Source organism: Pithys albifrons, chromosome 1 (genome assembly GCF_047495875.1).
Source record: "Pithys albifrons albifrons isolate INPA30051 chromosome 1, PitAlb_v1, whole genome shotgun sequence".
NCBI classification, from domain to species: domain Eukaryota; kingdom Metazoa; phylum Chordata; class Aves; order Passeriformes; family Thamnophilidae; genus Pithys; species Pithys albifrons.
Window position 1 is genome coordinate 18,682,485 of NC_092458.1, and position 24,820 is coordinate 18,707,304.

The 24,820-nt window shown below is 38.8% G+C and overlaps 1 protein-coding gene across 10 annotated transcripts in view; it reads left to right on the forward strand.

Moving 5' to 3' along the window:
• The window catches only part of MCF2L (MCF.2 cell line derived transforming sequence like), a 154,321-nt gene that overhangs the window by 84,121 nt on the left and 45,380 nt on the right, over positions 1–24,820 (forward strand). For all 10 annotated transcript variants that reach the window (XR_011699161.1, XM_071570773.1, XM_071570070.1 and 7 more), the window contains 2 exons: positions 5,591–5,674; positions 14,260–14,374. Coding sequence is in view for 9 of the 10 variants with exons in the window: in XM_071570773.1 (XP_071426874.1) it covers positions 5,591–5,674; positions 14,260–14,374 (199 nt within the window). In the remaining variant the exon portion in view is untranslated. The remainder of the gene's footprint in view (positions 1–5,590; positions 5,675–14,259; positions 14,375–24,820) is intronic.

A 24,820-nucleotide genomic window follows, 5' to 3' on the forward strand; every position in this document is an offset into this window, starting at 1 on the left:
ACTGTCACTGTCCAAGCTCACTCGGCCGTGTCAAATGTACCTTAGGACTTAAACAGAGGAGCCAGTTCTGCGCACGCTGTGCCTCACCTAAAGAATCCACAGCGCAGGCTGGAAGGGCACACCCACGTGGGGAGAGCCCTGCCCAAATCTTCATTCGCGAAGTTTGGCCATACATACACTAGTTGTGGTGGTTAACCAAGCAGAGTTATCAAGTTTCATTTCAATGAAATAATCTAAATATACCAAAATTTAGGAATTATGAGAAGCACTGCAGAAATACCATGGACTTCTCCAAAGATCTGTCAGGGCTTCTGAGGCACAAGGCATTTAAAAGCCACCCTAACAATAGGTGCCTGTGTCCACTGTGCATGGGCTTATAATACAAGGAACATCTCTCTTAAGGTTTCTGATTTTCTTTGGCAGTACCACTTCCAAATCTTGACTCAACTAGATCCTTACCTAACATTGAAGCTGCCTGAAATTCCACCCTGGACTTTTTGGAGCACTGGGTACATGGTGGTGCTGTTCTATGCATATTGTGGCAATAGGCCATACAGTGCTAGAACATTTACGGGTGTTAGTAATGCTGCAGAAGTGGAACTTGCATAAAGCATGATTCTCTTAAAAAAACCTATCTCAACTTGAGGATCTGTTTGATGTACCAGAGCTCATGAGAGGAAATAGTCTTCTCTGACTAGGAGAGAAAATGGGAGATGTAACTTGACTGTAGGCTATAAATATTTTACAAGTAAAATTCTTACATCACTATGTAATTTAAAATGTTTATTGGACACTCAATACCATATGAAGCTGTTTAGAGTATTGTTTTATATCTATTTGTGCTAACAACTGGGATGCTTGTGGAGAAAAAGAAGTCGTATTTCCTGCTTGCTTGGGAAATTTTAGCTCACCAGAAACAACCAAGTTGCAAGAGCACTGTTTTGCCTGGGTGATAATCTCCTTCCCAACTACATGTCAGTAGAGGATTGTGTTTTGCACGAAAACTCCGGAAGTTTAATCATTCACTTTTCCTGAACGCTCATTTTGATGACAGTGTAGTCAAATGAAATCAAAATGGACTGTTCCTGAAGGTATTTTCAACTGGTGAGGTTTTAAATCTTAATTTATGAACGCTTAGATAAATTTCTGTCATCAGGCCGGTGTGGCTACAAATAGCAGAAGGACCTGAAGAGTTCGGCCTTCAGCTGTTGTGCCTGAGCACACCTAGCACAGAACTAATTGTCACTAATTGGAAACAATTTTTAAAATTCAGTTTAAAAGCTGGAAATCTCGCTTGGCATCTTGACTAGCTCATTAGTTTTACGTGGCTCAGTGCAGGAGGGGGCTATCTGCACCAGCTCTGCTGCTCTGGCCCTTCCTCATTTGGGGGCTACACAAAGGAGCTGACTGTTAGTGATGGTGGTCAGGGGGCAAAGATGAAGAGGAAAGAATGAGGAAATTAAAGGTTTGCCTTGGGGCTAAGAGAGATGAAGGGACTGCTCTGAAAGTCATTATCTTGCATTTATAATTACCAGATGGGATGGTGCTTTAATAAAGAGATTTTTCAAATTATGATCCCTGTCATAAAACTCCTTGAGTGGGTTGGCTGTTCCAGAGGAGAAGCAAAACAAAACTATTTGAGAAAAATGCCTTTCTTCAATTTAAGGCACGAATTTCATAGAGAAGCCATAGACATGTTTTCATGAAGATCTTGCAGACTCAGCAAGAAACAGGAGGAGGAAAAACGATTTGTGGTTTGCTTTCTGGTGTGCTACTGGGATCTGTGCTGAGAGGCGTAACTGCGTCCGGACGTGTACAAATAGTTTGGCTTTCAAGTTGGTGTAAAGTAATGGCCATAGAATTTCCTGCTGAACTACTTAAAGGATGGTGTAATTTCAGCTGGCTTGCTGGGAATTGGATTAAACCATTACGGGAGGTACATGAGTCATGTCTGGAGTCTTCCTTCTGTGTTAGGTAGGTATGGTCAGTTTAGACTTTCCTCCAGCATTGTTTTCTATGAAAATGGGTTTGCTTCTGCATGTCAGACAAACTGCAAATGATGATGAGTTTCAGTGTGATCTGAAAAGAAAGAGGAGCCTTTTACCAATAAGGGAAATTCTTGAGCTGAGTGGCATTGGTCATTTTCTCAGATCCAGGTTTCTTCAGGGCTTACTGGCTGGCACCAGGTAATTCAAGCACAAGTTATCTTTGTGCCCTCCTGCTCAAATCTGTCACCCTGCTTCATTGGAAATGCAGTCAGGTGCCTCTGATGGGAAGGGGTCAGGCCTCTCTAAGCCATCATCTTCCATCATTGAGACAGGACTATCAAAGCAAGATTTAAAATTGAATTAAAAGATGATGTATCTCTAAGATTGTGGTTCACATTTTTAGAAAGGCTTTTTTGTAATAAGAACCATATATTTAACTGATTCCTTTATGCTAGTAAGATGACACTTCTGTCCTCTCTTATGTTCATAATTTAGATACTAAATAATGTGGGGTTTTTTAAAAGAACCTCCACTATAAAACTATAAAACTACACTACAAAACTGAGGGGCTTTCTTTTAAGCAAGCTAGTCTGGCAAACTCTGTAAACAAGCTCCTCAAGAAAGGCTGGATATTCTAGCATGCTTTGATATAAACAACTGTTTTCAACTATGGATTTTGGATACAGTGAAACAGACTCTTAGGTCTCTGTTTTGAAAATACTATGTAAAGCAGTAAAGGTAGAACAAGGGAAATAATGGGCTATGTGAATCTTAATCCATCCAAGTGGAAGTGGAGCTTTATCCTATGAAAATTCCTTAAAAAACAATGAACAGATATTTTAGCAATTCTGTATTTTAATGTGCTCTTAATTACCTTTACAAAAATGGAAATTGTCCCTAAAGAATGTAGCAGGTGGCAAGTTCTCTATTTAAAGAATACTTCTAAGAAGTTATTTTTCCCCAAAGGCCATGAGAGTAAGGAGCCTGTGCCCTCACAGTCTGTTTAGCATGTGTGCCTTTTGTTGCCTTATCCTGTTAAAGAAATATGATGTTCAAGTAATGGTGGACAACCTCAAAGTGAAATCAGATTAAACCCCAAACATATTGCAATCGGCTCTCTTATCTAGAGGGATGCTTAATGTGAAGGAAATGATTCAGAGCAATGAGTTCTTACAATTGCATCTCCTCTGAAGGAAAACAAAGGTATTGAAGAGGAATTTTTGGCTAAATCTATGGGCAGTGGTACTGGGTTCAGGTGTGTCCAATTGAGCTGCTGGATGTGACCTGTTTGACAATTCCACAGTTGCATTTTCTTGCCTTTCCTTTTTTTTTTATGCTGCTCTTTATTTCAAATTATTGAAAATCAGCTCTGATCTTAATGCATCCTCAGCTTTTAGAAATATGTTGTGAAACTGAATCAGCAAGAGCAAGATGAGATGTCCTTTGGTGGAGGAGAGCACAGCAGGAAGGGATTCTGGAGGTTTGCTGTATGAACAGCCACGTTGTGCTGCTCCTCCAGTTGCAACAGAGAGACTCCTCAATTTGAGTCAAAACTGAGTTTAAAACCAGGGGAAGGAAAATACTGTCTTAGCAGTGAAGCAGTATTTAACCACAAGGTTATGGGGCTGACCAATGTGGGTTGTAAAAGCTGCTTCTCCTATCAGAGGGAATTCTGGGGCAATCAAATCTAGACTCCTTCTTCCACATGGCACAAGTCAGGATCACAGTGGGATTGATCACATGGGTACATGAGAAAATAATGACCATTGTCTATCCAGGAAACATGAAGAGTTTCTCTTCCTTATGAATGTTTTGCTTACTTGAATGTTATGTGCCATGTATGTACTTATGCAAAACACAACTATTTTATTACATGCTTAGGGTGCAATACTATGCAATAATAAAAATAATTTCTCCCTATGATTTTAGGCAGGATGGCCTATTGCAGTGACTACATTATTTTCTCTTTTCCCACCTCCTACCAAAATATAGGTGCTGATCCTGTTTATATTCAGGTAAACGAGTCTACCTGCAGGCATTGGTTTGCAGAATTAGTTTTTTAAACACTGCTGCAGGAGGGGTCCTTATATTATAAAGCACAAACATCAAAAATAAAATCAGAATTATTTTTTATTTTGTGGGAGTGAGGTATTCCTCTTCAGGGAATTACTTGGCCATCTGAGATTGGACTTGTGAAAGATTGGCATTCAGTGTTCTCTTGAAAATGTTAAGATGATGACATAACAAGGTCTGGGTGAAATATGACTTGACGGTTAAACATGTCTACTTAGGGATTTGACAGCATGGTATGCAGAGGTCTTCTGATCAAGCAGCAGTTCACCGGATGCAGAAAAATAGCCCTGATCAGTGTGTGACCTTGAAAGTGGTCATGGGTCTTCCTCTGCCTGACTGGACAATAGAAAACAGAGAAGTTCTGTTTCACAGTATAAGTTGCTGCTTATCTGGAAGAAGTAACTGAAAGTGGCTTTTTTGCTGTCCTCAAATAATTGCAGTTCTCAGAATTTTACATATGATAATCACTTATAGAAGCAAGTGTCTGCTCATGATCTACCCTTTGAAAGATCTCAACAATACCAAGTCCCTTCCTCAAGGGCCAGAGCTCTACTTCAGCTTGTACTTAAATGCAGATGACACTTAACCTTACATCAGTTTTATGTTTTTCTTACTTTTGCTGTACTGGTGCTGATTGGAGCCTGTCTCAATGGCATTTCAGTGTACATGAAAAACCAAAATTTCAGTGCCAATACACTGTCAGATTAAAAGGAATGTTCAAAACCAAAAAATGGAAGGGCTATGTTATCTCTTTACTACTTTTCAATGAGGCTAAAAATACAATTTTAGAAATTGCAAAAGAGTGAAACTTTTTGTTTCCTTGAAAAAAAAATAGAAAACCTGAGACTATAGTTTAATGAGTCAACTCTGTCATGCAATCTTTATCATGATCAACAAAACTCAGGTTTTGTGCCTGACCTCTGGAAATATGCTGTGGGAAATGCCTCTGCTCAAATTCTGTGGCAGAAAACAAAGGATCAGGAAAGCAGTATGGTTGCCATTAAACTGAAGTGGAAGGGCTGAGATAAAAACTTAAGCATTGCTTTTCAGTGTTTAGGTAGAAGGTGTGTGTGTTTTTCAATGTGAGGATGTACTTTCTAGCATGTTCTACCTATCTTATTTGATGCTGTTGTCTTGGGATATTTGAACACTAGACCACAGGCTAGAGGGATCATAAATTTCTTGAGTTTAGGTGATTTTATTAAAAATTGAATTTTATGTGTAAAACCCCTACTGTTTAATGTCATTCCTGAGGAATAAGAGCTCTACAGTGTTTGGTTCACCAACAGTCCCATATTGATTCCGAGTGTCAGTAAATCTACATTGCTCTTTTATCAGTATGCTGTTCAAAGAGAAGTTTTCCCATAGCAAACACTTGAAAGACTCTGAAGATTTTCACATATTTTTCAAAACTTAGATAGTTTTCTGGGGCTTTATGTTCTAGGGATGATTTTTTTTTCATGTCAGCTGTGAAATTGCAAAATTTTGCATAAAATGATTTTGCAATGCAAATCTTTTTGTCTCCACAGATGAAATCATGCATCAGGATATTATTCCCCTCTATGCTGCAGATATTCAAGACCAATTAAAGAAACAGTTTGCTTATCTGTCAGGTAAGACTACTGTGTTCCCTCCTCTAGACATTGCTTAGATGCATGGTTCAGTCTGTTGTGCTTTCACAGTCTCTGAAGTCTCTTATATGAGAAATTAATATTTAATGAGTAACTTAAAATGCAGACTAGCAAGATTTGTTATTTAAGAATTTATGAAAAGATTTTTTTTACAAGTATAATATAGATTTTAAAATTATAGTTAGTTTTCCAGTTAACTGTAGATGTCATCATGCATGTGCTGGTGGTTGCTATGTGGTCTTGCAGTCCTCATCTCACAGCCCCAGCTGCTACTGGCTCTGCTGCCATGTTTCATACTGAAGCCCAAGCTGATACCTTAGTCTTCATCAAAGTGATGGAGGGAGCACCATGGTACCGTGTTCCTCTGCAGCCTCAGTGCTGGGGTCAAAGTGCAGCATCAGAATCTGGACAAGATTTTTGGCTTCCCAACGGCCTTCTGCAAAGGAACCTGCTTTTAAGTGTAAAGCTGTATCTAAAAACAGCACAGCCATGTTCGCACAGAACAGAGTCTTTGTCCCTGGATAACCTGTGCTGGGTAGGTGATGGGGGTCTGTGTTTGTGCCATGTCTGATATGCCTCTGAGTTTGTTCTCCTGTCCTCCTGCCCATAAAGCTCTGCAGGTGTGCAGCAGCAAACTTGTAGGAGTTACAGCCCTGCTCTCCCTCCAAGACATAGAAAGAGAGGGCATCAGTGGCTTGGCAGAGCTGTCCTGTATCCTTCAACATAAAAGAGATTTACCACTCTGTGCTGAAGCTGGACACCATATCTATTCTCTCTCCCTTTGAATCTCCCTCTGTGTCAGATCAAGAGACACAGGGGTATGAAGCCATGTATTGCTTTGCTGGGCAAGACCTTGTTGAATCTTGTTGTACTCATGATTAACTATGATTTATTCCTGCCGCACAACCTAAACTAAGTATGGCTCTGTGATAGTGCCTGTTTTCTATGGGGTGAAGTTAGTACTTGGAAATAAGAATATTTTGTTTATGGAGCTGGCCTTTCATGCTCCATTTGAGATGACAGTGTTTAAGCTGCAATTCTTCTCTGGCAGTTCATCTTTTTGACTTCCAAGCTCTTCCTTCTTATCCAAGGGCAGAAAATGTCTTGTAACAGCATTATGCAAGAATCACCCTATCTAGGAAACTCTAAATAGGGTTTATATTTTGCCCCTCTGAAGTGGGAGGGGAAACTGGTGACTACAGTAGATGAGTTGTTGAGTTCACAAATCCACAAGTGTCTTCAGCACTTATTAAATCCACCATGCATTGGAGCTTAGTAAGAGCAGCTGTTCCTCATTCTATTTTCTTCCAATGAAGTCACACTCAGTCTATTAGAAGTCTATTTTGTTTGCTTGGAATAGTAAGACAGCTGCATTACTGTCACTACATTCTCTGTTGTATTTTATTATTCTTGGGCAATTTGACCGTTAGGCATTTTCATTTCACTTTGGACTTGACTTCTCTTATCCTAATATCCTCCTGTAGGACACTGATGGTTAGTTCTCTGTTCTGTACCATATAGTGGTGTTGCAGGTTCTGTGAATGAAGGAACAGAGACAATATTTTGATACTTGATTTATGTACGATTTTGTCACAGAAACTCTTACAAGTGGCTTTGCTCGAAGGCCACTTGCGACATTCACAGTGTGCATGAATGGGACATTTTTGCTTATTACTAAGCTGCCTTGGAAATAAAATCTTAGGACACGGCATAAAATTCATTAAAATGAAAATCCCTAGATTGTGAATGCCCTTGGCAGATAACATCTTTGCAGGTATTGGTGAATGTCTTGGATATATTTCTGATTTTAGTTGTTGGCTTTTTAACAGCAAGGCAACGTGTACTTGAGAATCGCTTTAATTTCTCTAACAGGATGTATCTAGGTCTCACGGGACTCTTGCTTGAATAGTGAATGAAACATAGTCTGCTTCTGTGGCTAAAGGCTGTAGCCCTTCCCAAGCTGGTTTCTGTGGTTTGGTCAAAATTGTTGTCACTTCTTACCCAGGTCCCTCATTCTGCTCGATTATAATGGAAATGCTGCAGGGACACCAAATGAGAATTGAAATGAAACAAAGGAAAAACATTAATGCTTCAGTTTGTCAGTAAATAGAGCAAAGTGCAATCAAATCAAGGTACTGGCTAACTCCTATAGACTGGCTATTGCTCAGCAGTGGGTGTGCAGTCATGTGTTCAGCTTAAATCTAATGGAGGTGCAGGCTGTGAATGAGGTTTTTAATCAGTTATTCACACAGCAAGTTTATAAACCCCAAAGTTAATATTTTACCTCAGGCACAGCTGTTTACTTTTTGCCTTGAAGTTTTTTCTGAGGTCCTTCTCTTTGCTGGAGTTGTTACTCTCCTTTGTTGTTACTAGGCTGTATTAAAGGTCCTTTCTACATGGTTCACTGTTTCACCTGTCCCATTATTTTATCCCTGTAGTTACTACCTGCGCAACCCCTTTTTCTTCTGCATTGAAAAGGGTCTTCTGTTATGTTGGTTGGTTGGTTTGGGGTTTTATTCCATGAAGGATGTTGTAAGGACCACTTAAAAATCTCTGGGAAATGTATTCCTTCTGTATTCATTACAGTCTTTCATTCATATTTTATATTTTATTTCATAAGTATCTTTTTTCCTCTTTCTATGATTGGAAGGTTGCTGTGTGACCTTCATACCCACCCAACCTTTTGTCCATCTGCCACTGCAGTGTGCAGGTGTATTAAAATAAATGTAGATGAAGAAGAGCATGCAGATAGGTGTGGATGTTGATATGCATCTCAAATCATTCAAACCATGTAAAGTGCAAATGAGAATCTTGGCCACCATTAGTGCTGAAACAGTTATTTCAACTCACTTTCCTTTGAATACCTCTTGTGCATTGAGCAACTTCAAAGTATTTCCATTAAAGGAAATACAAATATGAGCTCACGCTATATGCATTTTTTTCTATTGATTCTTAGTTGTTTTTTCTGCCTTTGGCAAAGCTAGCATTAGTACTAGCTTTCAAAATGCTCAATCTGGCTTATAAATATAAACATATATATGCTTATATCTTCATCATCCTAAACAATAAGGTTCTCATTATCTGTAACTTTATTTACTTCACTATGCTCTTGCTCTCTCCTCTGTGGAAATGATCTGACAATACCTCACTGGTCAAACTGTTTCCATTGAAGTAGTTGTGGGTGCTGAGTCTGTAAAATTGTGCCTGTGAATTTCTGAGTGAATCCTGTATTATATATGTTGCAACAGTTAGTTAAAAATATCAGCTTAATTTTTGTTGTTGGTATAATATAGAAAGTATCTGTGTTGTGTATGGACAGTGGAAGAGGTGTGGCTTAGCAGTTTTTCCCTTGGACAGGTTTAAGCTTTACCGTTATTTTATATTCACTGTGCTAAACCTATTGTAATGATTAAAAAATAATCAAACAAAACAAGTAGTACAGAAAAAGAGGAGCAGGGGAAAGTGAAACTTTGACAAAGAGATTTCCAGTTCAAATTTGTCTGGGTACAAAGTTAGTTATTGCATTCTGATTTCTAAGCCAGTATAGCTGCTGCTGATCAGCCTCGGCAAAATGCAGCTTGCAAAGTTACACAAGTAAAACTTCTCTCTCATTTGAAGAAAAGGATATTTTAATAACTTCTCCTTGCTTCTGTTTTTCTTTGCAAATGATATACTATGAAGCTTTTATCCACTGCTTCATTGAAGTCCACATGTAATTTCAAATACTCTTAGTACTCCAGTTAAGTATATTGAGTAGAAAGGAGACATTCTTTATCAGGAACACACAAGCATAACAACTGAACCACCACAACAGTAAAGAAAAAACTGAAGTAAACGTTTGTCTCATTCACATGAGGACCTCACTTTTGACATGACTGCAAAGAAAGTTACTTTTAAGCTAAGTCTTTTGGACTAAAGTTGTAGATCTGAGCCATTTAACAAGGAAATGCTCTTTAATCTTGTGTGTGCACATTGGTCAAGATAGAGATCATATTTCTTTCTTATAGTCCAAATACTACTTCGTTTGCATTTATGATTCAGGCCAGAAGACCTACCTCTTTGCTCCAACAGCTAATTATTCCAACTTCCTTATTTTCTTTTTGTGGGGTAGGTCAGAGTGCTTTTGGGAGTATTCTGGTTTTATTTGCATAGCAAAAGGTAATTAGGGAAACATTACAAAATAATCTCTTAGTCATATTTCCTGGAAGTCTGAGCAATATCTTTGCTGCTGCCAAATTTTGCTGGCCATATATGAAAACCCAAACAACTATTACATCTTTCACAGAGTTGTGGGGAACAATTCTTTTCTCCATGTGGATGTGTACATGGGTGTGAGATTTTTAGCAGCTGTACATTTCACAGGTTTTGTAACTTTCTCTGTCAATGGCATTTTAAATTGAGAAGAATGCTAATTATCTCACTTGAGATTATTTTTTAGATACCAGGTCACTAATGTGCCTCTTGATTAGAATTTCTGTAAAATATTGTTGCAATTTCCTTGGCACTTCTCTGTCATTCAACCTGCTTAATAAAAAAAGAAAACAAATGCAAAAGAGATTACAGCTGTGATGGGAAAAGGGAGATGTAGCAGAATATAAAGAATAAATGCTAAATTACCTACACTTAAGGTAAACTTTACCTGTCCCATCTCACAGTAGCACAGCTAATATTCCAAGTATAATTTTTCTACTCCTTTCATACACGAAACCACAATGCTAAGCCCACATAATCTGAGCAGTTGGTGCTATTGTTGGTGCTAATTGTATTGAAGAGTTAGGAACATGAAGTGCTATATTCTAACCACAGGTAAGTAATTTTGGTGCTTAATCTGTGGAGCTACTACAGTTCAAAATGGTTTTTAAACGTGTGTTTCTCCAAGATGCAGGACTATCTCTTTCATAAAAACTGATGTTAGACCAAGGCACAGACATCTGTTTAGAAAAGCTCCATCTAGCTAGAGGTTTACTAGAATTGTAGAGGTTTACCCACTGAAAAATTTCCATTTTAGACAGATAATTTGTGTTTTATTTGATACTGAATCTATTGAAGAAGTTTCAGTTGATCAGGATGCCAAAGTATAGGTGCTTTTATTTTATTCAATTGCAGGCATAAGGTCCAGTACTCTTTGCTTGTGATGTTTCCACTTTTAGACTGAAAAGTAATAATCCTTTCCCTTGCAGAATGTTTCTTATAGCTGCACATTATGAGACAAGTCTCAAGTAATTCTTAGGAATCTTTTCAGGTAAAATGTGTGTGGACTGATGCGTTCTCTTCTGTTCTTAGCTATAAACAAAAGCTGGCACTCAAGTGTCATTTGTTTAGATTTCATAAAGAAATAACACAGAATGTTTTTCAGCATTTTCACATCATTACAAAATGGATTGGGTTGGAAGAAACCTTTAAAGATCACCTAGTTTACCCCCCTGCCATGGATAAACATTTTCACTAGATAACACTGCTCAAAGCTTCATCCAACCTGACATTTGCATAGTCACAACAGTGTTTACAATTATTGAAACAAAAATAAGAGGGTTTTCAGAAATTTAAATGTAAAAGAAAAGGCTAAGATTAGACTAAGAAAATGCTCTCAATACTCTCAGATACTTGGTTGTCTTAATAATGTAAAACTATAAAATTATAATTGTATAGATCAGTGCATCCCTGTTTAAGCCTAGAAATGGGAGAATGGGCCAATGTGGACAGAACTTGCCCAGCAAATAAGTTAAGGCTGTTCCGCAGCTGTGGCTGGAATTTCAGAACTGTGAGCTACAGGGCAATGAGAAAGAGGTGAGTTTCCAACCATTATGAATGAGGTAATTAGACATAGTCACTCTGCCAGCTGACCTGAATTTATTAAAATATTACAGTTAATTTACTGCTTTTTTGGATAGCGATTAAAATTGCAGTCACTCATTTTAAAAATTACTCTGTACAAATTGAATTATTTTCATGAGTTTTAGGACTCAGAGTTCATCTCAGTTTATGTGTCCTTTTCTGTAACTGGGTGTGAATAATTCTGAGATGCTCAAAGGTCTTAAACCTCCATTTCAAGGATGAGAGAAGTGAAATTGTTCATTTTTGTCACTTGAATGCTTTCCCTCTCACTAACACCAAAACCAAGAGTAACAAAACCCAGCTTAGCTTCCTAAATTTTCCCTTTTATCTCCTTCCTCTAAATTATGTGGCTTGATTTACTTCTGGAGAAGGCAAGAAAAATCACATTTTGCACAGCTGATTTAGGAATAAGCTGTATAATGCTGCTTTTGCAGAGGGGTAGTAAGAAAAAGTGATAGTAAATAAAGGAAAAAATAATTCCTTGTTGCATCATATTCAATATAAAAATGAAGGACACTAAAAAGTGAACCTGACTACTGCTTTGGCCATTATTTAGTACAAATACAATTAACATGCAGGATTTTTACTTTGTTTTATTTCCCATGCCCTTTTTTTAGGTTGCTGTGAAAAAATGCTTGTTTTTAAGTGGGGACTGCTTTGCTAGAGTGACCTGCCTTCCATTGATGGCCTTGTAAAATTGTAATATAGAAAGCAATTTCTGTAGATCAGTATTGTTAAAGCTGAAATGTTACAGTATTTATTATGTGTAGCACTTCAGGTCACTCTTCCCTAACCTCTTTTGAGCAGCAAGGTTGTGGTAAGGAAAAGCAGTTGAGCAGCATTTGAAGGTATATGTGTGCTCATGTTCCAGCAGGAGAAAAAGACAACCAGTAAACAATGGTTCTCTAAGAGCACATGGCAGGACAGAATCATCTAAACCCAAGATAACCACAGATGACTGTACTAGAAACTGAAAATTAATAGGCAGTGTCAAGGCAGGATGGCTCTATTTGCTCTGGACAATCGGCGGTGGTCTGGGAACTTCCTGAAGGTCATGGTCCAGGCTTCTGCTTTTAGGACATGTCCTGCAAGTCTATTGTTCTCCTTCTTTTGTTTCATATATCCTATTTATAGAAATTAAGTAGAACAAAGCAAGTAACCAGTGGGGATACAGCAAATAATGCATAATTGTATCTAGAAATAGATAGTCTAGAGAGAGCAGAACACCTCATGAGCAACAGAAATAATCAGTATGATGCTTGAAAAATGTTTTTAATGAGAGAGGAAAATGCTTTGGTCCTGAGAGCATGAGTAGAACAAAAAATAATAGAATCGAAATTGGTGTTAACTTACATTTGTGTTGTGAATGCTTATATAGCTAAAATTAGCTTCCTTGACTTAATGATGCCATGTTTGGATATGTTGTTGTAAAGGTCATATGTGCAAATTTTTGATATTTGCATAATAGTTGCATTTTGTTGTTGTTGATTAAACACACCCAGAGCACATTATTTGCTCACATATTTTGATTTCAAGAGCTTCACAGTGGCAGCACCATATTGCCTGTAACCTGGAAGATTTAAGTCAGATTCACCACAAATTAACGTAAGGATACTATTTGAGCTCTTCTAACTATGTGTTGTTTGGAGGAAAGTTCTGGTTTCTTTTATCAAACATATCTGAGCTGAAACATTTCTCTTCCTGGTGAGGTTAGATGCAAATGCACTGGGAGTGGGTAATAGCACACTGTAATCTTCACAAATCACTGTCTCATGATTGGTGTTGCTAATGCAGTTTACAGCTGATTTCTGCACAATTATTGGATTTCAAGGCTGGAAAAAAATCCTTGTTATTTTTCAACAGTAATTTTTCATTTTTTTTCTTCTATTATTCAAGTGTGAAGCAAAGATAACTTCCCAGCAATGTGTTCTTGCCACCACCAAACTGTAGACTTCACCCTTGTTCTACCCATCTTTATGAAAATAGACTTGCTTAAGACATGAAACATTGTTATTGCTTTTAAAAAGAAATAATTACATTTTGCATATAAAAATGTGCGTGAAGCACATTAAGAAGCATTGTGTGTTTGTGAATTCTACCCAGTGGTGTAAATGCCAAAAAAGATACAGATATGTAGCAAATCAGCAGCCCTGCTGTAGTGTAGGTACAGTAAAAAAACCTCTGCTTTTGCCTTTTGTACATAATCTGAGAATGGGAAATTTCATTTGAAACACCCGCACACATTTCTTTTAATGTTCTGCTTCTTCTTGTAGGCCATCCTGAAAGCAAAGCAGCCAGTTGTGCAGAGTAAAGGGGTATTGCATGAATAAGTTCAAACTAGTAAGAAGGTTGAGATTAGTTCATGATGGAGATTCACCTACTTAATTCTGTATTAACTTTTTTTTTTCTAAATTAGTTCATTTCTTTCTCCAAGTTGGTTACATTTACATTTGGTTGACATTTATCAAAAGAAAGATGCACTGCCATCTGGTGTCAAAACTGTGTCCACAGGAGCCAAGGCATTAGTACAGAAAAAATTTAATGTGATGAATGTGGTATAACAAGTTCCTTTAAAACTTTGTAAGCTCTGAAGAATGAAATAAACACTGTCCACGCTGACGAATCCTTCACAAAGGGGGGAAAAATAAACACAGTAGTCTCTTTACTGAGAAATTGCAATCTAGGTAAGGGAATGTGCATATAAACAAGTTTGCTGCTTGTTTCTTTTATAGGTGGAAGAGGGGGAGATGGCTGCCCTGTTATCACATTTCCAGACTATCCAGCTTTCAGCGAGATCCCCGAAAAAGAGTTCCAGAATGTCCTGACCTACCTGACAAGCATCCCAAGGTGAGCACCTGTCTAGAAGAAAATAACCTTTTATCTGCTAAGTGACTTTTCGCATTCAGTCCCTTACGCAGTGGTGTAAAGGTCAGGCTTGGCATTTAATTAAAGGAAAATGCAGCATGTTGGCTTAGGGTCAGTAAATGTTGATTTTAAGAGGACTCACTCCCTAATTTTCTCACAGATCTACAGGCTACTACAACTAATGTAGTTAGATTAATTATATAGTGAGTTTTAGATTTCACCAGAAGATCACTTCCTGTGATGGATGTTGTCCTCTTGTGTCTTCACTGTATCTTAGAGTACAATGTTCAGTGTTTAAAATGAAAACATGTAATTTTGGCAGGACATGCTAATTGCTGGGTGCTATTCAAGGTATTACTCAGTGAGGGAATACTCCATAGCTACAAACAGAGCTTTGTCCTTGCCATTGGTGCAGTTACCCTGGCTCAGCTGAATGTAAGGTCTTTGTACACTTGCAAAGCTTTGCCTGAGGGTGCTAAGCAGGCCCAGTGATTAATCCTGACTTTCTTAGAGACTGTGGTAGTGTTATCAGTGGGCTGCTCAATAAATTTTGTGATTTTTGTTGGCAATCGGTTAGGGAGTGAAGTGGTGGGTTCAAAGTCCTGATGGAGGTGAGGAAGGCAAGTAAGAAAGTACAGACTGTAGACTTCAAGAGAACAGATTTTATGGTTATTCAGAGAACTGGTAGGTGGGATACAATGGAAGGCAGTTCTGAAGAGTATATGTGCAGGGAAGTCTGCCAAGTTTTGAAGGACAGCGTTCTCCAAGCACAGGAATGGTATGTCCTGGAATATGAAGAGACGTAACAGGAGACTGACCCAACGGTCTAAAAGCAAACTTGTGACTGAGCTGCAGAACAAAGGCAGCATAGAGGAGGTGAAAGCAGGGACAGGCTACAACAGAGGAATTGCCCAAAGACGTAGGGATGGTGTTGGAAAAGTCAAAGCACACCTGGAGTTGAGGAACAAGGAAAAAGGGACATGAAGAACCACCCAAAAAGAATTCTATTGCTTTAGCAGTACAGGAATAAGCAAGGAAAATGTGCACCTGTGCTGAATAGACTGGGTATATTAGTAGCAGCCAACACAGATGAGGTTGAGACACTTGAATTCTTCACTTCAGCCTTCTCTGAGAGTGCCACTCCAGCCTATATGCTCAGAGTGAGGGTTCCAGAAGGAGAATAACAAGCAATGAGTGAGGATCAAATCAAGGATGTCTTGAGAAATCTTGACCCAAATCTAGTCTTTGGGGTAAGATGACCTACACTGAGAGTGCTGAGGAGGCTGACTAGTGTCATAGTAACACTTCTCTCTATCATCTCTGAAAGGTTTTTGAGATCAGAGATGAACCACGATGACCAAAGAAAGACAAATACTGCGTTCCTGTTCAGAAACAGCAAGAATAATGATCTGGAGCACTACAGATGGGTCAACCTCAGATCTGTGAGAAAATTAGGGACCAAGTCCTCTTAAAACAGACTTTTGGGCACAGAAAAGAAGAAGGTTATGGGGACTATCAAGCATGAATTAAACAAGAGTAACTGTGCTTGACCAACCTATTTCTGTGACGAAGTTACTGGATGCATCAGTGGGGTGAAGCTGTGCATGACTTTTGCTTCTCCTTAAGCTAGACTTTCAGCTTAGGCTCCCCCAGCAGCCTTCTATCCACTTTGAGTTATGTTTTGGCAGGTGGGCTGCTGGGTGGGTAAGAAAGTGCTTGGATCATTCAGCTCAAAAAGAGGTGGTTAATGGCTCATGTTTTATCTGGAGACAGAGTTCCTCAGGGAGCCATGTATATTCTGCATATATATATATATATTTTCTGCCTGATGTTCTTGGCAAGGATCCGGAGAAGGAGTTGGAGTGCACCCTCATCAAGTGTGTATATGAGAAACTGTTGGACAAGTCAGTACACTTAAGGAAGGATTGCCATTCACAGGACCCTAGACTGGTGACAGAAACGGAATGAGAGGTGCCTCATGAAATTAGGCAACAACAAATGCAGTTTGCAGCTGCGGTGGACTGACCGCCTTCAGGAGTGCAGGCTGGGAACTAGCTGCCCATGAGGTTGCTCTTCTGAAAAGGACCTGGAGGTCCTGGTGGGCAACAGGCTAAACATGAAGCAGCAGGGTTTACTGAGCTGGGGAGAGGGAAAGCTGTCAGGGCCCAGCAGCCACCATTCCCACCAGCCAGGGGTCTGTGAGAAGGTGGCAGTGGGCTTTGCATTCTTTTCGCTGATAACATTCAGAGAAACTCAGTATGGACCATGCTGAATTACCATTTGGAACTAGTCATGGCAGATGTCCTTAAAGCACGTGTGTGCTTTTGTTTTCTGTACATGCATGAAGAGAAATAGTAGTGTTCTTGTAAAGGGCTTTCCTCTTCATTATATTTTAGGACTTGCTCGCTCTGAAGGAGTATTGGTTATACACTGCACAGCATTGTGTGGTGCCCTCCTGGTTGTATTTGTTAATCCCTAGTTTATCAGGGAATGGAGCTGTGAAGCCAACAGCCAACTTCTGCATTTTCTTTGTTTATCCTGTGTTGGTTAAACTGCATGGTGCTAAGCATCCCTTAATGGTACATTGAATACTATTACTGCAAATAATTATACACTAAATTCACCCCTGCTTCTCCTTTTGAAAGTCCTTGGTGGTGCCCTCCATGGTGGCACAGTGTAGGGTTCCTGGGAGAAATTCTGATCAGAACAAACAGCATCTGGTGCAGGGTGGGGAGCACTGAAAGCATCCCAGCACACCAGTTTGGAAGAAGCACGTTTTTACTAATTAAAAATATGGGAGTAGATTTTTCTGGAGGTTTTTCTTGTTGGTTACTCCTACCTGACAACAGTTATTCTTATGGGTATTAAGCCAGAAGAGGTAATTCTTTAAGTCTAGGTGTTCTTGAAGAATTTCCTTGTTACTGTAATTTATAATTATTTAGAAAGAGAGGACCATTCTGTGTAAACAAGGGAGATGTTAGAGTATTGACTATTGTGAATATAACAATTCTTCAGGTTTATGGTGATAACACTTCAATTTCAAACCTTGTAAAAACAATGCTGCTGTTAAAATACTAATAACCGGAGACCTTTCTGTGTCTGGGAATTTTAATCTCGGAAGGTTTATGATATTCATGATACCTTCACTAGCAGTGATGCTTGTTCCCTCTAGCAGTGTTAGAAGCTTACTTCGTAAAACTGTGTTTGCGAGCCCTTGTGCAGGCTCATAGAAATAGAAGACTACAGAAATTACACTAGCTGGATGCCAGTATACATCTCCTTACAAAGTATGTTTTGGTAAAGATAAGTTATTGGCTGCATATAACCCTAACAGGGGCATTATCGCAGTTTTTCTTGAACTATTTCTAGTGCTATTAAGGGTGTTGTAAGGTAGGATTTCTCCTGTTATCTTAGTGCTCAAATACTGTTTTGGATTATGTGGAAACTGCTTTTGAGGCAAGTGGAGGCAGTTAGTTAATAATTTTTTTAGTTTGTAAGTTGATTAAAGTGGTGTAAGTAGTATGGATTTACAGAAGGGATAGAAATGAAACCCACAGCTTTTGTGCATGAACTTCTCTCCCAGGGTATTGTCATTTAGTTTATCAGATACTGAACTCTGTCTCTTCTGGTTGACTGAGGAGAAATGGACTTTACTATGAAAAGCCCTGTAGAGCACATACATGTCTGGAGCCACAACAGTTCCTTGGAAAACTACTTGTGCTGCTTGGCCCATTGCAAGGTCACAGCAAGGGTTTGGCAGCAGTAACTCAAACCTCATTGTCTGACTGCCCACAGTTCCATGTTAAGGGAAATGATATTTCATGGGGATGACAGTGAGGTGCTACTAACAGCCTCATAAGAAAGGACCTTTCTGTGCTCTGCAGCAGAGTTCACCCAATAAAATACTTACTGGTATAATAAATCTTATCAGTGGCATTAAGTTTTCGAGATTTGTTTCCAAGTAAAAGAAGACTACCTTAGGACTTTGAAAGAGGAAAAACTAAAACCTCTTAAGCTACCTTTATTGTTCCTTCTAATTTTGTAGGCAAGCATGACCTTGTCTCCTCTTACTGCATTCGTGTTCTATATTATCTAAACACTGGGTTCCACAAGATTTTTGTGTGAACTTTCTCTTGTCTTTTTCACAGTGAAATTTAAGCATGAAGCATTACATTTCTCATAAGGCACCTTGAATTTAGGAATAGAACTATTGAAAGTTGCATGTTACCAATTTAGATGACCATGGAGTGGAATAGTGCAAAGAATAAAGCTATTAGTATGCGCTCAGGTGTGTAAATGTCTGATACACCAGGATGTTAAGAAAGGACCTGGTGGAAAGGGAATACCTCCTCTCAATTTGAAGATACTCAGTTAACCCTGGTACAACTGCATATCATTAAGGAGAGAGCTGAACCATATTCTTCAGGTGGAAGTTGTTAATGTTGCAAGGTAAGTTCCTGTTCTATAGATGGCTGGATAAAATATAATGTCTAACATACGGTTTTTAATCTCAAAATATTCAGCACCAGTTGTTGACATAATGTGTACTGAAAGATCACTGCTTTGTCAGGAAAAAATGATGGATTAAGGATAAGTACAATAGACAGTGGAAGATTACAGCTAATCCTTTTTTAACTGCTCTTTTGGTAGTGAAATATATGGTGTAAAGTTATATGTGTAAAACATCTGAAGCAGATTTTTCTTTTAGCTGATAGTATTTTTTATTATTCTTGAAGTACAAGACAAAGTTTTGTTAAAAAGTGGAGAATTCTCTCATAAAGATATATAAGCTACCCAGTACAAAAAAAAAAAGGGAGAATCTGTGGCAATATGGAAGGCAATACTTTCTAGAAAGAGTATTTTAACTAAGATGCTGAATTAGTACATATCATTTACATGTAATTTTTGATCCCTAGAAATTAATAGTTCTTATCAATGGAGTTACTGAATAAAGTAGTATGTGTCGAGAAGTGTCTATCAGGGGAGAGGTCTTTAAATTCAACTCTGTTTCAGTAGAGGACAGTGAGCCAAAGGTCTATTTCAGATGTTTTGTGGACATTTTATAATGTCCATGTAGCTGGTCTGATTCTGTTTCTGCAGAGAAGAACATCTCCTATTCACTCTGTGAACCTTTTGGGGATGACTGCTGAGCTCAGTAGAAAAAAAGAGTTCACACAGAAGAAGGTTGTCCCATCTCTCAGCTGAGTAAGAACCTGGCAACGCTCATACGTAGTGTCCATCATTACTGCGTAGTGGAATATGGAATGTACCTTCTACATCCCACATTTACCAATGCTGCAGGAAGAATATTGCATTCAGGTTTGCAAAAGGCCCTGAAATAGCTGCCAACTCTACCCTTAGGATTGCATTTCAGGGCATTTGGTGTTCTCCTCTTGGTTCCTCTGCTTTGAATATATTTTTCCTCTTTCTGTTGATGCTATTAAATAGACTTTTAAGATTTACAATGGACCCTGAAGGCAAATGTTACTCATACTTGATATGTATTGTATTAACTTAAGTGTGTACACATTGTTGGAATATGAAATTACCAAATGTGACTTGTAGCATAAGAACTTGGTCCAGAAGAAATCAATAGGTAATTACAATGGTTAAAAGAAAACCAAACCAGATGGGATTTTTCAACATATGGTTTTGCTTTTGGTTAATTAGCAGTTCCTACTGCAATCAGAAAACAATATGCTGCTTATGAGAACAAAAGAGTATAGTTTTAATGCTTTTCTTTGTTGCTTATATAGGTTCATCTTTGAACAAAGAAAGCAAGCAAAAATTCATATGGTGACAAAAGATTCAAAAGCTATTATTTTAAAAGTATAAAACTGAGTCTTAAACATGAAGTTCTTTTCAAGAGAAATAAGACATAATGTAGATTAGAAAATCAGAACAGTTTTTGGTGGCCTGTTTGAGTCCCTTACTGCTGATTAAATATAATACACTGGCCTTTTTCACTTGTATTCAGCCAGAGCCTTGTACAGCTTCTCTCTGTAATGCCCCTCTGTCCTACCCCATGCTATTGAGCATTATTCAGGTTATCTTGGTGTGTTCAGCAGTTTCCTGCCTGGGAGAGTCCCCCCTTCTTTGAGATTCCCAATGGCTTATAAATGCTTGAACAACGTGTGCTCTTCTAAGAAATCCTGTTGTTTGTGGTACTGTCTCATGCGGGGAAACTAAGGAAGCCATCATGTCCAAGTAATGGAACAGAACAAGATGATCTCTGAAAGTGTTGGTGTCCAATGGTTTGAGAACTCAATTTTTAGGGTTTGCTGAGCTTCTGGTAGATCCTTCCTTGTTTACTAGAACAGCTCCCCATTGTTTGGGATAACAGTGGAAAACTGACAGGAAAATGTCTGTGTTAAGCCTTCCAGTGGGTTCAGATGTAAGAAGACTTCACTGGTGTGGGCACAGCAAAGCATGGCAGGGTGGATTTAGGTAGGGACTAGGAGAACATGCCAGAGTATGTAATGAATGTTATTGGAGCTGACAAACCTGAGTGCAGGGGGCATTGGAGAGCACAGGGCTCACACAGTTTGGGCAGTGCCAGTCTCCTTAGCATAGATCCTCCACTGGGCTCTGGAAGCAGAGACAGCAGTGTTGGGGTAATGCTGTGTTTTGAGCTGGTTAATCTGTCAGGGTCCAGCAGACCTTATGAAGAGCCAGTGTGAGAGGGCAGCCTCCTGTGTTTCTTAATTTATATACAAACTAAACAGGCAGTCTGCCATTAGCTAAGAGTTAGCCTCTTTTGTTTTATAGAGTGCCAGGGATAAACATCACCACATAATGGGTAAGAAGTGCCAAAAAACAGACGCCCTGACAGTTCATACTGACACGCTGAGCAACAGCTTTGCAGCTTCAGTTTATTTCTGTCAGCTGTGCTTAGTTTCCATGCTCTTCTCTTTGTTAGATTATAATCCAGGCTGAAGATATGGAACCTGTACCCTGCTGTTACCTTGGCAGCCCCTCAAATTTGTCAGTGAGAACATCCCAGGACTTCGAGCAAAATCTGTCATGCTGTGTGTACCCTTCCTTTCTCAGAGCACAGCTGCCAAACAGTTGTAAATGCCATATGTTGCTGTAAGCAGACAGGAAATGTAAAGTCTTCGGTGTGAAGTAAGAGCATTGTATCTTAAATTCAAGTGGTAGTCCAAAGCTTTCGTGTCAGATACATACTTTGGCAAGATTAAGTTAAAGACTAAAATGTTATTTAGAGTCTGAATTTTTACTGGATTGGGAACAATTTACACTGGTTTTGGTGCCTTATGAATGCTTTAAATTTGTTTTAAAGCTTATCCCTGTACAGGTAAAGCCTTTATAGTCTTTAAATCCCATTTACACCTTCACGTTTTAGAGGATTTGAATAGCATGTGTGTGACACACACCATCCAGTGTTAAATTTAGTCTGTAATAAGGCAAGTAAATTAAGCACTGTAAAATTCTACAAGTTAATTACTAAAGTGTTGGGCCTTCATGCAGGAGTTTTCATTAGTCCAGAATTAAATTCAGAGAATCTAACACCCTATTTAAGTGTGAAGGCACCATTCTAAAACAAAACATGCAGCATTCCCAGTAAGGTGCAGTGGCATTAATGGTTGTTGTAGTGTCCTAGAAATAAATATATCATTCCAATATCATAGTTCTGAATAGGTGTAAAAATGCTTTTATCGAGTTGGACTTAATAGTTCTAAAATGAGGATCGCATAAGCTTTCTATTGCTCAGTTTACTTAAGCTTAAACCAACATGGAACCCTTTTGCCTTTATTGACCTATTTATCCTTAATTGTCCCTCCAGGATAACGTGACCTACTTCAGCCATCTGTAGTTAAGTCTAAATGAGTCCTCAAAGTTGTTGTCGTTCTTCAAACAGTTCTTTCAAAAGCAGCTCTGCATGACCTGAAATTACATTAGATTTTCCATTTAGAAAATTTAAAAAAAAACTTAAAATCCCTTATTTTACTTAATTTCACACACTTTTGAAATAAATATTTCTTTTACCTGCAAAAATCCCTTAAGGTCACTCTGATTTTAGTTTCTTGGTGGGATAAAGCCTGTGAAGTTTTGGGCAGTTAGAACTAGATGATCTGTAAGGTCCATTTCATCCCAAACCATTCTATGATTCTGTGAAGTTACCATAACAAAGGCTGATGGGTGCCATGGAAAGGAAGTCAGCGCACATAGTACAAGCAGATGTCCAGGCCGAGGCAGATGATGATGCTTGGACACTTTAGGTCTTTTTCTTAACACTGGCTACATTCCCTCAGCTTCTCTCCCCTGCAACAGCATAAGCTTTTTGGAGCAGAAAGGAGGTCAGCATATATGATGGAATATAGCCAGTATTGCTGTACTCCAATCAGTCATGTTTATTTTAAGGAGGAATTGGTTTGAAAGTGGAGGAGACTGATTTGAAGACCTAAACTACTGCAGAGGATAAAGAGAAGCTATAGGGACTGATAAAGGAAGTTACTGATGCCCATATCTCTGAAGATGAGTGGGGAGGGAGAAATGTGACTGTGTACACAATAAATAGGTGTAAATGCCTGTGCTGTCTATTTGGCTGAGGAACACAAGCAGTGCTTGATAGAGAAGTACCTCAAGTAAACATGTTTGGATTCATATCTTACAATTTCAGGGGACATACTGCTGTGCAGGATAAAGGCCTCTGGTTGCCTTTGGGCCAGATGCTGGAGAGCAGCTCTCCTGTTTGTCAGTGAGTTGGCCATTGCCTTGTCCACAGTACACCTCTGATAGTGGCCTATTTTCCTTGCAGGTTCTTCATAGGCAGACAGATGCTGTGAGCTGTTGTCACAATCCTTTGGTGACTGAGGAATTTTCAGATCAGGCATAGGGCTGTGCATAACCACTTGGCTTTCTGGGCTACAGTTGTGAAGTTTGGATGAAAATTCCAAAGTTTTGAATTATTCATAGCCCCTTAAACAAAGTTCTTTGAAGTCGCTTTCTCTGTATTATTTTTCTCCCCTTTCTCTGTATTATTTTTCTGCTGTTTATCTGGCTTTTAAGATCTCCTGTCACTGACATAACATCGTGTGTAATTATCTTGCCTATGCCTATAAAGATGCAAAAGGCATTTTCATGGTGTTGCTCTGCCAGGCTGTATGATTCTGCTCATCTCTTCTGCCTCATGAGCAAATTATAAACCTCTGTCTATCATGTTTTTATTTATGCCACCTCACAACCCAATATTCATCTAAATTCTTCTTTGCCTGCTTGCTGAGAGATCCTAAAATAGAATTTTAGGTATCTGATTGTTCCCCGATCCTGAGAAAATTGCAATACAGTATTGAGTATTTTCAGACATACCTGGGGCATGAACTAATAACGGCTGAGACCAAAAGTAAGCATAATAGAAAAGGAAAGAAGATTTTCATCAGAGGTACACTGGAGAAGATTTAGGGAGAGTTAACTGGAATATAGAGAAATAAGAAAAAAATGTGCATAGTGGAGGTAGGGAAATGGATGAGTTCTTATCTGAACCCTTTCTAATGATGAAACATTTACAGGTTCAGCTCCACTACAAAGGCTCAGATTTTTTATTTTCCTGTGCAGTTTCATCTGTTTCTCTGAATGGAAGGCAGTAGCTATCAAACCCAAAGTAAACAGAAGGTCTAAATGCTGAAGATATTTTGAATGTTCACTTAAAAATACATTTATTCATAGAAGTTCAGTGTAGAATTAATTAGATCGTAGAATAGTATGCATGTTGTTTTATTCACAGTGATTTAGGTTTTTTTTTGGGGGGGGAGCAGTTTTTATTTTCAAAATCAGATTTGAAGCATAAGAATCAGTGAGAAATGGTACCTCATTCCTTACAAGTTGTGCTCCTGCTCTGGAGTGTCTCAGCATCAGCTGTGTTGAGTGAAATGAAGCTGTTACTGCCAGGGGCTTGATAGGTAGATATTTTTACTTCGCATTCAGTGATTTTGAACAGACCACTAGAGGCTGCACTTGTATCACAGCACTTCTGACTGTTAGTTTAAATTGGTCTTGTTGGAATGCCTTCTCTTTCTATATTTCTTCATGAACATTGGTCAGCCTTAGTTTGTGCTGGGTAGGTTTTTCCTTCTGCAGTAAAATTCATTGAGCGGCCTGTGAGAGGGCCCAATAATCAAATATAACAAATTCTTACAAAATAACCTCCTTTCATGGCAAAGCACAGTACAGCTGCTCACTAGTGAAACACAGTAAGGAGTAGATGGCAAGTTTTGTGCCTGACTCCAGAGATTTGTATACAGATTGATAAGTGCAATGCAGTGACTTCCACACCACCAAGCACTGGCTTTAAACTCAGCACCTCAGAAACCTTCAGGTGGGCCCATTCCTTGGGTCTCCTCTGGATTCAGTGAGATCAGAAGTGATGGACGTGTCCTTTCAGCTGCACTTCCTGCACTAATTGACTTC